This window comes from Panthera uncia, assembly GCF_023721935.1.
Source record: "Panthera uncia isolate 11264 chromosome A1 unlocalized genomic scaffold, Puncia_PCG_1.0 HiC_scaffold_17, whole genome shotgun sequence".
NCBI classification, from domain to species: domain Eukaryota; kingdom Metazoa; phylum Chordata; class Mammalia; order Carnivora; family Felidae; genus Panthera; species Panthera uncia.
The window spans coordinates 48,573,070-48,590,454 of NW_026057577.1; the positions used below are offsets into that span (position 1 = coordinate 48,573,070).

General features: G+C 35.1%; 1 protein-coding gene across 11 annotated transcripts in view; it reads left to right on the forward strand.

The window, feature by feature from the left end:
- The window catches only part of ERBIN (erbb2 interacting protein), a 127,940-nt gene that overhangs the window by 92,801 nt on the left and 17,754 nt on the right, over nucleotides 1-17,385 (forward strand). For all 11 annotated transcript variants that reach the window (XM_049649526.1, XM_049649528.1, XM_049649532.1 and 8 more), the window contains exons 16-20: nucleotides 5,236-5,357; nucleotides 5,980-6,153; nucleotides 7,547-7,732; nucleotides 14,923-15,037; nucleotides 17,046-17,232. In XM_049649526.1, the coding sequence (XP_049505483.1) occupies nucleotides 5,236-5,357; nucleotides 5,980-6,153; nucleotides 7,547-7,732; nucleotides 14,923-15,037; nucleotides 17,046-17,232 (784 nt within the window). The remainder of the gene's footprint in view (nucleotides 1-5,235; nucleotides 5,358-5,979; nucleotides 6,154-7,546; nucleotides 7,733-14,922; nucleotides 15,038-17,045; nucleotides 17,233-17,385) is intronic.

Here is a 17,385-nt window from a genome sequence, read left to right on the forward strand (position 1 = left end):
CTGTCTTTCTCAAAAATAAATAAATGTTTTAAAAAAATTCTTTTTTTTTAAAGAAGTTAAGTTCAAGGACACCTGGCTGGCTTAGTCAGTAGAGCATGCAACTCTTGATCTCAGGGTTGTGAATTTAGGCTCCACATTGGGCACAGAGATTACCAAAAAAAGTAAAAAAAAAAAGAAAGAAATTAAAAAATTCAAAATAGATATACCAGTAACTCTGGCTTATGCCCGATTTTGCATTGTGGGGAATTATAGTGAATGTTTGGATACATCAGTAGGTGTTTTTTTCTTCGTTTGCCATAGTCACTGGAATTCATGTCTCAATTTCCAATTTTATCTCTGAAGTTGATTTCTGGATATTAGAAATTAGTAAGAGTGAGTATCGCTATAAATAGTATTACTGCCAGCCAGACATAATATATTCTAATAGTTGTTCTTTTATGTGGGAAGATAGAATGTAAATACTTAAAATATTTGTGAGGAAAAGGAAGAATAAATTCTTAGTGTAAGAAGAGACATTAATGTCCTTCCTGTTGATGGGGCAGCAAATTATTTAAGTAAAGGACAATTTAATAAATATAGGCTTCATAGACCATAGGTTTCTGTGATAGCTGCTTGATGCTGCCTGTTTAGTGCAAAAAACAGTCACAGACAATATGTAAACAAATGAGCATAGGTGTGTTCTAATAAGATTTTATTTATGGACAGAGAAATTTAGATTTCATGTAATTTTCACGTATTACGAAAAATTTTTTTATGTTTTGGGTTTTTTCCCCCCAGTATTTAAAAAATTTTAAACTATTGTTAGGTTGTAGACCATATAAAAACAGTAAGTGGGCCAGATTTAATAGCTTTCTGTCCCTGGGGGCACCTGGGTGGCTCAGTTGATTAAGCGACTTCAGCTTAGGTCATGATCTCATGGTCCGTGAGTTCAAGCCCCGCATCGGGCTCTGTGCTGTCAATTCAGAGCCTGGAGCTTGCTTCAGATTCTGTCTCCCTCTCTCTCTGCCCCTCCCCCACTCACTCTCTGTCTCTATCAAAAAATGAATAAACGGTTAAAAAAAAAGCTTAATAGCTTTCTGTCCCTGTCTTAAACGATAGGAACAACACATTGGGAAAATTTGTTTTTATTCTCATTTGCTACTTTTACTTTAGAAAAATAATAAAAACTGGTAATTATTAAAAATCAAATACAGATATTATTCTGAAGGAAGATTCTCAACAAAATTATTTTTTCCTTTGTGAAGAAACCAAGTCTGTAAAGGACATATTTAATCTTTGATATTATTATATTCATGTGGTATTAGTGCTTTCCCTCTTTGCTTTTGTCACTGCCATATAGAGACCTGAGAATGTTTTATTTTGCTTTCATTTTAACGCACACTCAAATAACCAAACATGATTCCAACAATGAATAAAACTACAACAGCTTATATCTTTTTATTTGAATAATGAACTAAAGTATTAAATACATAATGTGAGATATTGTTGAAGACCCCCGTCCAGGGAACAACCAGATAAATATCTTTTGTCATAACACTTTTTGTTCCAGTCAGAGTGATTGACACACTGTGGCCCATGGGCCATGTCTGGCCTGCTACCTGTTTTTGTGTGGCCCACAAGGTAAGAATAGTTTTTACAGGTGACTCTTTGCATCAGTTTGATGATAGCCAGCACCAGTTAAGCAAAATGTTACTCCTAACAGCGAGACCTTCAGTCTTCTCATTGGTAGAACTATAATACCATAATGGTACTCAGTTATTAGTACATATATCTTAAATTTGTTAGAAATCTTGTGGAAATTTGATTTCTTTCCTAAGCACCTACCATAGTGTCTTCACATTGGTCTCTGGGCTCACAAAGCTAACCATATTTATTATCTGACCACTTAACAGAAGTTTGGTGACTGCTGCTTAGAACTGTTCTAATCATGGGTGTACTCATGCTTTGATTTCTCTTATTGTCTTCTGTTTTCATGATTCAGATTTACCTGGCCTTCTCTCATTTCTGTCATTTCAATTTATCCTCTTACTGTTTCTTTTTAAAAGAGGTCATAGTTCAGTTAAGAAATTTATTTCTGATACAAAGAGTAGAAGTAGCAAAATAAAATCTTGCCACTTTGAATTTTTGATTTGAGAGATGTGTTTTAGAATGGAAGAGTCTTAAAAGGACAGGTCTGAGATAAACTTAGAATGTTTAAGTCCTCGTAGAGTTTACGTGTTCTTAAAGTATTTCCATATAGCACTGTAACATACTGCACTTACAATACCAAATCAGAAACTACATTGACATGGCCAACTGGGTGGATTTCTTTTCAAATGCAGGAAAAGCTTTTTCCTTTATGACTTTGCCTCAAAGAAATAAACAAGTCAGAAAACACAGTGTTCTTGACTTGGAGTTTTATATACTTTAAGAGGAATAGATGCTTTGTTCACATTTAATTCATTCAATTTTTTTTAATGTTTATTTATTTTTGAGAGAGACAGAGACAGAATGTGAGTGGGTTAGGGGCAGAGAGAGAGGGAGAAACAGAATCCCAGGCAAGCTTCAGGCTCTGAACTGTGAGCACAGAGCCCGATGCGGGACTCGAACTCACGAGCTGTGAGATCATGACCTGAGCTGAAGTCGGACGCTCAACCGACTGAGCCACCCAGGTGCCCCAAATTCATTCAATTTTTATTGAACACCTGTGTTAGATCTAAGCAGTGTGTTAAATCTGAATATTTAAAAAGAAAAATCCATGCTTTCAAGAAGCTCGTGTTCTGGGGCACCTGGCTGGCTCAGTTGGTAGAGCACACAACTCTTGATCTCAGGGTTGTGAGTTCAAGCTTCATAATGGGTGTACAGATTACTTAAAAATAAAATCTTAAAAAAAAAAAAAAGAAGCTCATGTTGTAGAGGGGGGATAATGATGGGTGAATTTGAAAGAGAAGGCCTGGTATTTTGGGCCTACTTAGAGGAATCATTGTTGAATGGGAAGTATGCATCCATATAACAGTTTGTAGCTGGGGGAAGCAGGTTGTTGCAGGTGTGGGGGCATTTATCAGTTTGAGGCTTTTGATTGCTTTTCTTTACTCACTGATCTCAAAGAAAAAATTGCCTCTAGAGGTTGAGGGAAGGACCTTTGAGGTAAGTGACTTATAGTGGGAGAAAAGACCAACTAGAAATAAATAGGATTCCTGGGTGGCGCTGAAGATGGAGCAAAGATGAGGGGATACCATGAGTATGTAATGGTTCTAAACAACAAGGTGATGTCACTCTTCTCTGGTAGAAGTCAGCAGTCCAAAACAAAGAAGATGATTGAAGTAACACATTATGGGTTTTGTTGCATAGGTATTACCTAAGGAAAAGGGGCAAGAAATGTGAGAGTGGTTAAAATAATATATCATGAAATCTAAGCTGGATAGAAAAGAAAGTAAAACCTAGAGTGATTTTACAGGGAGAGTAAGAAATGAGAATAAGGAACTCAAAGTTTATGAACAATAATAGGGAAGTGAGTGATTTGAAAGGACAAGTGTGTAGTGGTCAAGGAGGAGGAAGAGTTACAGAAGCCTAGGTCTTGAGTGTGACCATGGTTAGGAATCACATTGGTGAAATGCAGGTGGATATTGGAATGAGGAAATTGAGGAACTATGAAATTGTAGTGTTGAAGTGGGGAGGGGGGTGGTCTTCACACATTGTTATCATTCAGGATATTGGCAGGTTTTAAGTGGAGAGAAAGACTGTAGGCAAACACTAGAATCTTCCATGAATATACCAGGGTGATCAGTCTTAGTGGCTAAAATACAGAGTCTAAAATACAGAGAAAGTGATAGTATCACCTGATACCCTGAATCTCAAAAGATGTGAGATTTATACTAAAGGGTAGAAAGTGTAAGTGACCAGAAGTTGGCAAGAATGAAAGGCATGGTGAAAGTTACTTATCTTAAGGTTCTGAAAAAGTTCTAGCATAAGATTACTTTGGCATGATGTAAAAACAGTTAAGGGATTTCTGGCCTAGGCTGGTGATTAAAATTGCTGCCTGGAAGTAGGTTGTTGCAGACTGCTTGGGTTGGCTTACCTTCCCAAGTCTACAACAGAAATCTATAGATATTCCTAGGAATTTGAATCACATTCCACAAACAAACAAAAACTAACTTTCTGATTCATTAGCTGTTGAGCAATGCCACAAAGTAATTAAAGAAAAAATTCTCGAACCAGGTGATGAAAACAAGGAAAAGCTGAAGACAAAAACTCGATTCCAATTGTTCATATTTGGTTTTGTGGTATTTAGTTTGGATATGAAATTAAAGTATGGTAAGAAGCCCAAAATAAGGACTAACAATTAACGGTGTTTATGCTACTTTTGCATAAGTGTTCAAACTGACCATATATGGGTATTCCAGGAATTTCATTTTTTTCTGTTCGCTAATTTTAGGTGCTTTTAATTCCTTTTGAGTAGGTATAGTCATTTTTAATTGGCAGAAAACAATTTGTGATTTGATCTTGTATTGCACAAACTTCTGTATGGTGATATATAATAGACAAATGGATTAATTTTTAAGCCTTAGATCTGTCTTAGTTGCCTAATTGAAAAACTGTAACAGCTGTTAAATCTTTACCTTTAATTGTATGTTGCATAGGAGGATATATAGTGTTGAGCTTATATTAGATTTTTAATTTTCCTTGCATTTTGATATAGAAAATATCTTGTAAGCACTTTACTTAAGTAAAGCTATATAAAGTATAATGTTTAATGCAAGGATGTAATTACAAGGCTTCAGGGTAATCTTTTTAACTCAAAATAACTCACTTTGTCTTCACCTTCCTTTCCCCCATACATAATGAACAATATTGGAATTGGGAAGATTATTCTGAATGCAAAAACTTGGATGAAATAATTTATATATTACCATGTGGTATATGTATTGCTGAAGTGAGCACTGTTACCATGCTCTTTTTTGTAGGAAACTGCACACAGTCACCTTTCTACCCCGTTGTAATTGTTAGATTCTTATCAGGAACCCTTCTGGTAACAAGACACATTACCTTTAAGGAAGAAAAGATACATGATGAATATTGTAAAGAAATACTAGAATCACAGCCTACTTCTTAATGTAGCATTTAATGCTGGTGGCGTTGACCAGTCTTAACTTAATGAATGTCATTCCTAAAGAAAGTTATAAACAAGTAGTAGCTTTTCATAATACTGTAAAATATAGTGGATTTTGTTTTTGTTTTTTGTTTGTTTTCCTCTAGTTATGTTCATATCAGATAATGAAAGTTTTAATCCTTCATTGTGGGAGGAACAGAGGAAACAGCGCGCTCAAGTGGCATTTGATTGTGATGAAGACAAAGATGAAAGGGAAGCACCTCCCCGGGTGAGTCCTGAAGAGAAAAACCTGATTGTTTTTCCCTCTTCCCTTTTTTTAATGATTTATTATTTACTTATATTCTAGAGATAAAGAATTCTGTTTTGAACAATTTTTTCTTTATGAGATTGAGAGTGTGGCAGTGACAAGTAGTGAATAATACATTTCCAAGTTACTCATGAATGTAATTATTTTTACCTTATGTAAACTAGCTGAATCCCAGAAAATGACATTAGGCTGACTTTGGAAGTACTTGGTTCTTGGCATATAAGATGTATATAATTGTAGGAGGTTTATATGTGTCTGGGTAAATACCAGAAAACAACTGTTTGAAAGCCTAGCGATGGTATTGGCAATATCCACACCATAAATCTTAAAATGGAATATATTTAAGTCTGCTAAAAAAAAAGTTTCAAAACATTAGTTAAATCTGTAACTATAAATTCTTTTACTATTGATAAAACCATGCTTTTATTGTGTCTAAAATGCTTTCAATGGCCTATCCTCTGTTTTTAAAGCTACCCCAGGAGCCAGATAACCAATGTAATTAAGTTGCATTGTAGATTAAATTTTGAGGTTGATGTTAAAATATTTATCCATATTTCAAATTTAATTTATTTTATTTCCCTAGGAGGGAAATTTAAAGAGATATCCAACACCATACCCAGATGAGCTTAAGAATATGGTCAAAACTGTTCAAACCATTGTACATAGATTAAAAGATGAAGAGACTTATGAAGATTCTGGAAAAGATTTGAAACCACATGAAGATCAGCAAGTTGTAAATAATGATGTGGGTGTGAAGGTTAGAAAACTCATTTTAAATTTTTTTTTTTTTTAATTTGTTTTTAGAGATAGAACAGGAGCAGGGGAGAGCGGAAGAAGGAGGGAGAAAGAATCTTCAACAGGCTCCACACTCAGTACGGAGCCTGACATGGGGCTCGATCCCACGACCCCAGGATCATGACCTGACTTGAAACCAAGAGTCTGACCCTCGACCAACTGAGCCACCCAGGCACCCCAGAAAACTCATTTTAAAGAAATTGACTAGGGGCATCTGGGTGGTTCATTCAGTCGAGCAGCCGACTCTTGATTTCAGCTCAGGGTCGTCATCTCAGATCATGGGATTGAACCCCACGTCGGGCTCTACACTGACAACACAGAGCCTACTTGGGATTCTCTCCCTCCCTCTCTCTCTCTGCCTCTCCCCTGCTCTCATTCTCTCTCTCCCTCTCTCTTTTTCTCTTTCAAAATAAGTAAGTAAACTGAAAAATTAAAAATAAAAGTATTGACTAAAACTTATTTCAAGCACTTTAAAACTTTAATAATTTATATAATGATTCTTTTTGTATACGCTATAATGTCCTCCCAGATTTAGGCTGTTCCCGGCTATTTGAAGTAAGAGCTGGAATAATTAGCAAACTCTAATTGCTATTCTTACCACTTCAGTATGGTTATAGGCTTTCCAGATGGGCAGGATAGCATCAACATAACTTTTAAAAAATCTTGTCTGAATAAAAATAAGATAACGAATATCCTTAAATTTATTGTTATGGAAATACTGTTTTTCCCCTGAGAACATTGACCCACCCTACCCAATTCTAATTTTAAATGTAATTGCTATGACAGACCATGGTACTTTCCTTGGGATGTTTCAGAAACCTAGACAAATCCTTAAAGTGTGTGTTCCTTTAATGGGCTTTTCTTTCCCACATTATATCACAGAAACAAAAGTTTTCCCACATCACTAGAGTTGCTATATATTCTACATTCAGCAGAAAACAATCTAACCATCTTGATTTTGACCTTGCTGAGCTAAATGACTCACTCATGAACACCAGCTTTGCAGCCTTTGAGATGAAATGTAGCCTCAGCTAAATTGTAGAGTTTAATGTGGTTCATGAAACTTTGGGGACCCCCTGCTCCCCAAATGCACATTTATCTGTAAGTGCTGCAGATTTCCATGTTTAAAGTTTCCTTGATTTATTCAGAATAGGAAGATGTTAAAATATTTATTTTTTTAATAATCTCTACGCCCACTGTGCATCTCACACCCACAACCCCGAGATCAAGAGTCACACTCTCTTCCTACTTAGCCAGCCAGGAGCTCCTACTTTTAAATTCTAATCTGAACTGTAGTAAAAAAATAGATACAAAGCTTTAAGGAATATGAATTCTTTATCTTTTCTTTTACTTAGACTTCAGAAAGTACCACTCCAGTGAGAATCAAAGCTGATGAAAGAGAAAAGTATATGATAGGAAACTCTCCACAGAAGACCAGTGAATCTGAAGCTGAGATTAGCCCTGGAAGTCTACCAGTGACTGCAAACACGAAAGCTTCTGAGAACTTGAAGCATATTGTTAATCATGATGATGTTTTTGAGGTATGGCTTTGTGATTATTCTCTGGAACAATTAGTTGTTAACAACTGTAAGAATTTAGTATTTCATTGTTGCTAACTAAAGATAGAAGAAAACTGATACTGAAAACAAAATATGCTAACTCATTTGCCATAAAGAAATCTCATGATGTGTGCTATAGTATCTCTCATTTATTACTTTGAACTTAAAATTTTCTACCTGCATTGCACTCAGATGTTTACTATGTAAATTAGATCCTGGTGGTTCTATTCTAATTCGTTAAAAACATAATAGCAGTTGCTTAACAATGAAACTTAACAATGAAAAGGTTACCATTGGTGTATTTAAATTATTTCACTCGTTAAGCATTTATCATTGCTTAATTGTGAAGCATTTTTTTTCTTGAATGTCTGCGATTTTTAAAATTTCAGTATAGTTAGCATACAGTGTTATATTAGCTAAAGGTGTACAATATCAAAAAAAAATTTTTTTTAAATAAAAGGGACCCGGGGCACCTGTGTGGCTTAGTCAGTTGAGCGTCCGACTCTTAATTTCGACTCAGGTTATGATCTCACACTTCATGTGTTCAAGCCTCACATCGGGCTCTGTGCTGCAGCATAAAGTCTGCTTGGGATTCTCTCTCTCTCCCTCTCTCTCTCTAACCCTCCCCTGCTTGCACTCTCTCTCTCAAATGAATATTTTAAAAAGATAAAAGAGGGGCGCCTGGATGGCTTAGTCAGGCGTCAGACTTAGGCTCAAATCATGATCTCACGATTCGTGGGTTTGAGCCCCACATCGGGCTCTGTGCCTGACAGCTTGGAGCCTGGAGCCTGCTTTGGATTCTGTGTCTCCCTCTCTCTCTGTTCCTCCCCTGCTCGCTCTCTCTCTCTCTCTCTCTCTCTCTCTCAAAAATAAATAAAGATTAAAAAAAATTTTTTTAAGATGAAAGAGACTAATATAAAAAAATAAAGTGTACAATATGGTGATTCAACACTTCCATACACTATCTGGTGCTCATTATAACAAGTGCTCTCCTTAATCCCCATCACCTATTTCACCCATCCCTCCTTTGACCTCCCTTCTGGTAACCATCAGTTTGTTCTCTGTAGTTGAGAGTCTGATTCTCAATTTGTTTCTTTTTTTTCCTTTGTTCTGTGTCTTAAATTCCATTTATGAGTGAAGTCATATGATATTTGTCTTTCTCTGACTTATTTCACTTAAAATTAATACTCTCTAGGTCCATCCATGTTGTTGCAAATAGCAAGATCTCTTTCTTTTTTCTGTCTAATATTCTGTTGTGTGTATATCTACTTCTTTATCCATTCATCTATCTACAGACACTTGGGCTACTTCCATATTTTGGCTTTTATAAATAATGCCAAAAACATAGGGGTGTATATATCTTTTCAAATTAGTGTTCTCATAGTCTTTGGGTAAATACCCAGTAGTGAAATTACGGGATCATATAGTAATTCTATTTTTAATTTTGGGGGGAACTTCCATATTGTTCTCCACAGTGACCGTATCAGTTTGCATTCCCAACAGCAGTGCAAGAGGGTTCCTTTTTCTCCCCATCCTCACCAATACTTGTTTCTTGCTTTTGATTTTAGCCATTCTGACAGGTGTGGTGATACTCCATTGTGGTTTTGATTTGCATTTCCCTGATGAAGAGTGATATTGAGCATCTTTTCATGTGTCTGTTGGCCATCTGTATGACCTCTTTGGAGAAATGTCTTTTAATGTTGTCTGCCTATTTTTTTTAATGTTTTTTTTTTTTTAATGTTTATTTATCTTTGGGAGAGAGAGAGACAGAGTACGAGTAGGGGATGAACAGAGAGAAAGGGAGACACAGAATCCTAAGCAGGTTCCAGGCTCTCAGTTGTCAGCACAGAGCCCGATGCAGGGCTTGAACTCATGAACCACAAGATCATAACCTGAGCCAAAGTCACACGCTTAACTGACTGAGCCACCCAGGCGCCCCTCTGCCCATTTTTTAATCGGATTATTTGGGGGTTTTTTGGTGTTGAGTTGTGTACATTTTTATATATTTTGGATACTAACCGTTTATCAGATGTTCATTTGCAAATATCTTCTTTCATTCAGTAGGTTGTCTTTTAGTTTTATTATTTGCTTTGCAGAAGCTTTTTATTTTGATGTAGTCCTAATGGTTTATTTTTGCTTTTGTTTCTCTTGCCTCCAAAGACATTATCTAGAAAAATGTTGCTATGGCCAATCTCAGAGAAATTACTGCCTTTGTTCTCTCCTAGGATTTCTCACATTTAGGTCCTTAATCCATTTTGAGTTTATTTCTGTGTATGGTTTAAGGAAGTGATCCAGTGTCATTGTTTTGCATGTTGAAGTCTACTTTTCCCAACACCATTTGTTCAAGAGACATTCTTTTTCCCATTGGATATTCTTTCTTGCTTTGTTGAGGATTAATTGACTATATGACTGGGTTTATTGCTGGGTTCTTTTCTCTTCCGTTGATCTATGTTTCTGTTTTTGTGCCAATATCATACTGTTTTGATTACTGCAGCTTTGTGGTATATCTTGAATTCTGGGATTATTCTACTTCCAATTTTGTTCTTCTTTATTTTATTTTGTTTGCTTTGTTTTAAGTAGGTCCCATGCCCAGCGTGGGGCTTGAATTCCCAACCCTGAGATCAGGAGTCACATGCTCTATCACCTGAGTCAGCCAGGTGCCCCCATTCTTCTTTTTCAAGATTGCTTTGGCTACTTTGGGGTCTTTGAGGGTTCCATACAAATTTTAGGATTATTTGTTCTAGTTCTTTATAAACTGCTATTAGTATTTTGATATTGATTACATTAAATCTACAGACTGCTTTGGGTACCATGGACATTTTAACAATATTTGTCCTTCCAATCCATGAGCATGGAATATCTTTCCATTTGTTTGTGTCATCTTCAATTTCTTTCATCAGTGTTTTGCAGTTTTTAGAGTTAACCTCCTTGGTTTATTCTTAGGTATTTTATTATTTTTGGAGCAATTGTAAATGGGATTATTTTCTTAATTTCTCTTTCTACTTCATTTTTAGTGTATAGAAATGCAATGGATTTCTGTATATTGATTTTATATCCTGTGGCTTTCTGAATTCATTTATCAGTTCTAGTTTTTTGGTGGAGTCTGAGACTTTAAAGAGTCTTCTGGTGGATCAATAAAAGCTGTGACTTTTTTTTTTTAACAGCTTTATTGAGGTATAACTCACATACTATATAATTCACCGATTTAAATACAGGGTACTATTCAGTGACTATTGGTATACTAGAAGTTGTCCATCCTTCACTACATTACTTGTGGAACATTTGTTATCCCAGAAAGAAATCCAATACTTCTTAGCCATTTCCCCACAACTTCTCTGTACCCCTGAGTCCTAGACATCTTATCTACTTTATCTGCCTCTGTAGATTTGGCTGTTGTTGGCATTTTATATTAATGATGTAATCATATGATAGCTGGTCTTTTGTAACTTTTCTTTAACTTAGTATTTTAGATATCCATATTATAACATGTATCAATACTGTTTTATTGTATTGGTTCATTTTTTTATGTATCAGTTCACTTTTATGTCAGTAATACTCCATTGTAATTGTTAACAGTGGATATTTTGGTTATTTCCACATTTTGGCAATAGTGCATAAAGCTATTGTGAATATTTGTGTACAAATTTTTGTGTCGGTATATATTTTCTTTTTTGTTAGACATATGCCTAAGAGTAGAATTGTTGAATCGTATGGTTACTCTGTGTTTACCCATGTGAGAAACTGCCAGTTTTTCATAAGCGGCCACACCTTTTGTTTGTTTGCATTCCCCTCATACGCTGGTGGAAGTCATGTAAAACAGTAAAGCTCTAACTTTACAAAATAAAATTCTGGAGGGTTTTTGATTTATAGCTACATTGTCCACTATGTATCCGCTAGTTATAAGTGGCTATTTAAGTAAATAAAGAACTTTGCTTCTTAGTTTTACTAGCCTACATTTTAAGTGGTCAATAGCCACATGTCTAGCTAGTTAGTGTTTACCAAGTTGAACTGCACAGATAGAGCATTTCTGTCATTATAGAAAGTTCTGTTGGAGAATAATACACAAATAGTGATACTGTGGGTTTATAATAGCCTCTTTATTCCTGAAAATTTAAATGCATTCAAAGCACATCTGTCTTCAGGGTTATCCTTTGAGCTAGTATTTACTACAAGAAAGAAACTTCATGGTTTGTAAATGTATTTTGAATGGATCACATCTTTCAGTACACTTATTATATACATTGAACCTAATATAACAAAGTCTGTGAAAAGGTTATAAGGTTTGTCCCAGTGTACTTAATACTTCATTTAGTATAATTCTGTGTGTAAGGCATTGTGTTTGGAGCTTTGGTGGCAGAATGGATAAATGGGTATATAGAATATAATTAGGGTTAGACAATGCTGAGTGTATAAGAAAAATACTAAGTAATAAAAATATTAAGTGCTACATAAATTTAGAAAAGAGATACTTTCTGGCTAGGAACAACCAAGAATGCTTTAGGGTGAAGGAAGTATTTAACCTATACCTTGGAATAGTTCATCTAACAGAAATAGGAGAACTGAATAAAGTATGAAAGGAATAATGGTAGCATAAGAGTGGTGTTTGAGAAATATAGAAAAGAACATGTTTCATCTAGCTGAGCATATCAGGGTGGTAGAATGAAACAAAATTAGTACAGTAGATTGGGTCCTGATGATGAGGCTCTTGAAAGCCATGCTATGAATTGTTGTATAGTGTTTGAGGAGTCATGAAGGCCTTTTAGCAGAGCATTACTTGTGATCTATGTATTAGGGTTATCTGGCAACAGCTACTGAATTCTCCCAAGTTTGAAGGCTTTTTGAATAATAATAGTAGACAATGTGGACTGGAACTTAGTTGTCCAAATGTAAGAGATTTAGTATGGAAATATTCCTGACTGTAAGGAATGGGGCAGAGGGGACAGTCACATAACCATGTTTGAATGGATGATGATGCCATCAACTGAAGTGGGGTGTTAAAAGAACAAACAGGCTTAGAAGGTCTAGTTTGTTTTTGGATATGTGGAATTTGAACACTTAACAGGTATCTTTAGCTTAGAAGAGAAACGAAAACGGGATTATAAATCAAATTATCTACATTACACATAATCGTTGAAGAAAATGCAATATCCAAGGGGAAAGAGTAAGAAAGGCAAAAATAAATGCTAACTGCAGGAGGATTCATTGATTTGAGCACAAAAGACAGAAAGGTAGGAGGACATCTAGGAGGCTACAGCTCCCAGACACCCAGGTGTAGTATAATTCATGAAGAAGGAAGTCTGCTCAGCAGTTGAAAGTACTGCACATGTCAAAGATTAGGACAGACCATTTGCCCTTCTTTCTTTTGCTCTCTCGTTTTTTGCATTCATTTTATCATTAAGTCCTGTTAGTGCCAAAATTTCTTTCAAATTCTTTATTTCTTTATCAGCTGTCATCACTGCCATTGGCTAAGGACAGATCAAGTTTTTTCATTAGGACTGTTAGGATAGCTAGATCCCTTTCTGCCGGTTTCTTTCTCTTCCCATATATTCTTAATACCAGAGTTACCATTTTATTTATGTATTTTTTAAATGTTTATATATTTTTGAGAGATAGAGCATGAGTGGGGGAGGGGCAGAGAGAGGGAGACAGAATCCAACACAGGCTCCAGGTTCTGAGCTGTCAGCACAGAGCCCAAACCTGACACAGGGCTTGAACCCACGAACTGTGGGATCATGACTTGAGCCGAAGTCAGACGCCCAACTGGCTGAGCCACCCAGGTGCCCCCAGAGTTACCATTTTAAAAGATAATCTCATGTTACGAGTTCCTGGTTTGGCAACGTCCAATAATGACCAACACATAATTTCCTACTCAGTCCAACCTGACTTTTCTGTCTCCTGCCAGTTATCTGAGCTCCAACTACATGGAGTTGACATGCTTTACATACCTTCTCTTATTTCCATGCTTTCCTCTGTTCAGAAGTCATTCCTGTCTTACCTCACCCTTCACTTCTCTTACTTCCACTTTTACTTTGTCTGGCTATTCTAATTAGAAGTCTCTTTCCATTGTAGTACAGTCCTACAAATGGGATTTGGCAAACTACGTATGGCCTGTGGCCTATATCTGGCCCACTGCCTGTCTTTTATATGGCTTGCAAGCTAAGAACAGCTTTTATGTTGTTAAAGGGTTGAATAAAAATCAAAAGAATATTTCACAACATGTGAAAAATTAGGTGAAATTCAGTTTTTCTGGCACAAAACCACAGTCATTTGTTTACATGTTGTCTGTGGCAAAGTTGTGCTACAGTGACAGAGTTGGGTAGTTGAAGAGACCTTTAGGGCCCTTGAAGTGTAACATACTTATGATCTGGCATTTTTACTGAAATAGTTTGCTGACCCTTGTCCATGTCTTTATTATGTCACTTGTGAGTACCTAAAAGTCTTAGTACTTTTAACAGAACAGTTTTTAAGAATTTTTATTTATTTTCATCCTTAACTATGAATAATTTAACGTGCAAAAGATTTGTTTTTATATAGAGAGTATGCGCATTGTTAAAATATCTGTATAAATGTTTGTTCACTACCAGGTCCTCCTCCCTCCCCTGCACCCCCTTTCACTTAGTAGCACTCAGTGGCAGATAGTCTGGGATAGTTGCCAAATATTAGAGAAAAATTCATGGAGATTAATAAAAAATTCTGTCTTCAAATTGGGCAAAAATTGCCATGAATTCATTTTAATAGAAGAATACCTCAGTCCTTCTGATTCCTTGGAACCTGATAATTTTAGAATAAATTTGAGAATTCGGAAGGGACTTTTTTTGGAGCACCTTCGCTAAACAAGTTTTTCTAAGACAGGGATTATGTTTTATTCATTTTTGTATTTGTAGCACTTGACATAGTAACAGCACATAGTAATCATTAATACACTTGAATTAAGGCCTACCACGGAATTTTATCCCATAGCCATTCGACATATTGTTAATAATTACCATAGTTTTATTGCCGTATCTTGAAAAATTTAAATCATATACTAGTTTTAGTCAATATTACCATAAAAAAGTTTCATCCATGTTCTAAATATTATTTTCTCTTTGAAGTTCTTATGAGTTAATATGTATTCATTTAAAGAAACCAAAATTTATTTAAATATTTTCTTTCTTTTTTCTTTACATTAGGAATCTGAAGAACTTTCATCTGATGAAGAGATGAAAATGGCAGAGATGCGACCACCGTTAATTGAAAGCTCTATTAACCAGCCAAAAGTTGTAGCTCTTAGTAATAACAAAAAAGGTTAGATATTGAAAGTGCTAGGAATAGAAATGGGCTGGATTTATCAAATTTATAAATTTTTTTGAAATAAATTTCACTAAATATCATTATGTTACTTAAAACACTTTTTAGAAACAATTTTTAAAACATGCTTTTTTAAAAGTTCTGTTCCTAATCTTCCTAGTTTTTAAAGAAGAATATTGTTAGATTTTTTTTCTCTTCCCTCATACATGTTTACTTATAAGGTCATGGGCTTCACAGGCACACAAAACTGGATTATGATTTCATTTCTGCCACTTACTTGCCATGTAATCCTTGAGCTACTTAATTTTATCCATATGAAGTTACCTGACTTGACATACACTGAGGCTGATGAAGGACTTTATGAGTATCAGATGTACTAGATTATTCATCGTACTCAGATCTAGCACTGTATCTGATGTAGAATAGCTGCTTATTGTTATTTTTCTGTCCTAGAACTCTTTTTTAAACCATTCTCACACCATAGCCATTTTTCACATAACATAGAATCTCAGGCCCTTCTTAGAAATGAAAGGGAATTTGAAGGGTATCTATCCTTTCCTTTCATCCTTGTCTCACTCCTCCCCATAAGTGCCTGAACTGGTCTGTAGTATCTTTACCAAATATTTATCCAGCCTTTGCCTTTATGGCATTAATGAAACTTACTATCCAGCTGGCCCTTAGATAGTTTAGGTTTCATGATAATAGTGGTAGTGATATTTGAGTACTTACTAGTTGCTGCTTATTACTATGCTAAATATTTTACATATTTCTAACTGTCACAACGAGGTAGAAGAAGAGGAATATGTCTAGGAAAGAACTTACCTGCCATCTTGTTTAACGATATTTTAAAAATTAAAAACCCAGCACCCAAATACCTTAAAATTGAAGATCCTGAGCCCTATGTACTATTACTGCCAACTGTAAACACAAATTCAGACTAATTGAACTGTGCTCCTTTTGGAACAAAAAAAATATTTTTAATTCATACAATCTCCTATTTCTGTGTCTATATATACAATTTCTATGATTTGGATAGAATTGCATTAGTTAAAAACAGCCTTTAGGGTTGTAAAAATACTGTTATTATCTTCTTTTGTTTTGTTTTTAAGTAAGCTCTGTGCCCACCTTGGAGCTTGAAGTCCTGACCCTGAGTTCCACAGTCGCATGCTCCACCAACTGAGCCAGCCAAGTGCCCAAGTTATTATCTTTTCATTATTACTTAAAAAAAAAATAATACTTTTTAATAGTACCTGTCTATAATGGAGTATAAATATTGTCTATTTCTGTTTATATAAAAAACAAAAGCCATTTCATATATTGATAGTTTATTTTTCATATGCAGTTCTTTGAAATGGCTTAAAAACAGGAAAAGAGAGCTGACCTTGTGAAAACTCCTTGATTGGTAATTTTTTTTAATTGACTGTATTGCTCATTTTTATTTTCAGGATAGATCAAAACAGTTGCATACATGTATGAAATAATTTCTTCCCCAGATAAATTTACCTAAGCTGTGAACTATACTATTTATTCTTTATTATTATGACTTTTTAAAGTAATGAATGTGGGGGCACCTGGCTGGCTTAGTCAATAGGGCATGCAACTCTTGATCTCTGGGTTGTGAGTTCAAGCCTCACATTGGGCATAGAGCCTACTTTCAAAAGACAATTGTAACTGAGTGGAAGAGCCATAGTCACTAAAATTAATTGATGTCCTTAGAAAAACATTGTGTAATATCATCTTGCCAGTAGTAAAAACTAAATCAAATTCTCGGTAACCTTAACATATGTTATATTTGTCAAAAACTAATGGTATTATGAGTTTTAAATTCTTTAATCTTTGTGTGTATTAGGACTGAATTTTCAAAAGTGGCTTTGGTTGTCTTTTTATCCATATAATTTTTTATGTATTTGAACCAGTACAATATAAATGCCATTTGTCTTCACTTCAAAGTATTAAACACAAATTCTTAGTGACTTTATCAACGGCTTAAGTTTTTTTGTTTCAGATGATACAAAGGATACAGATTCTTTATCAGATGAAGTTACACACAATAGCAATCAGAATAACAGCAACTGTTCTTCTCCATCTCGGATGTCTGATTCAGTTTCTCTTAATACTGATAGTAGTCAAGATACCTCACTCTGCTCTCCAATGAAACAAACCCATATTGGTGGTATTAATTCCAAAATCAGGTTTGTGACATCTTAACAGAATAATTTTTTTTGTACAATAGAGATAATAAGGCAAATCAATATATGGACTAAAACCAAAGATTTCACAAATTAATATTATAGAAGTAGATCAGGTAGTGTATGGTTTCGTCCCCATTTTATTACTAATTACTT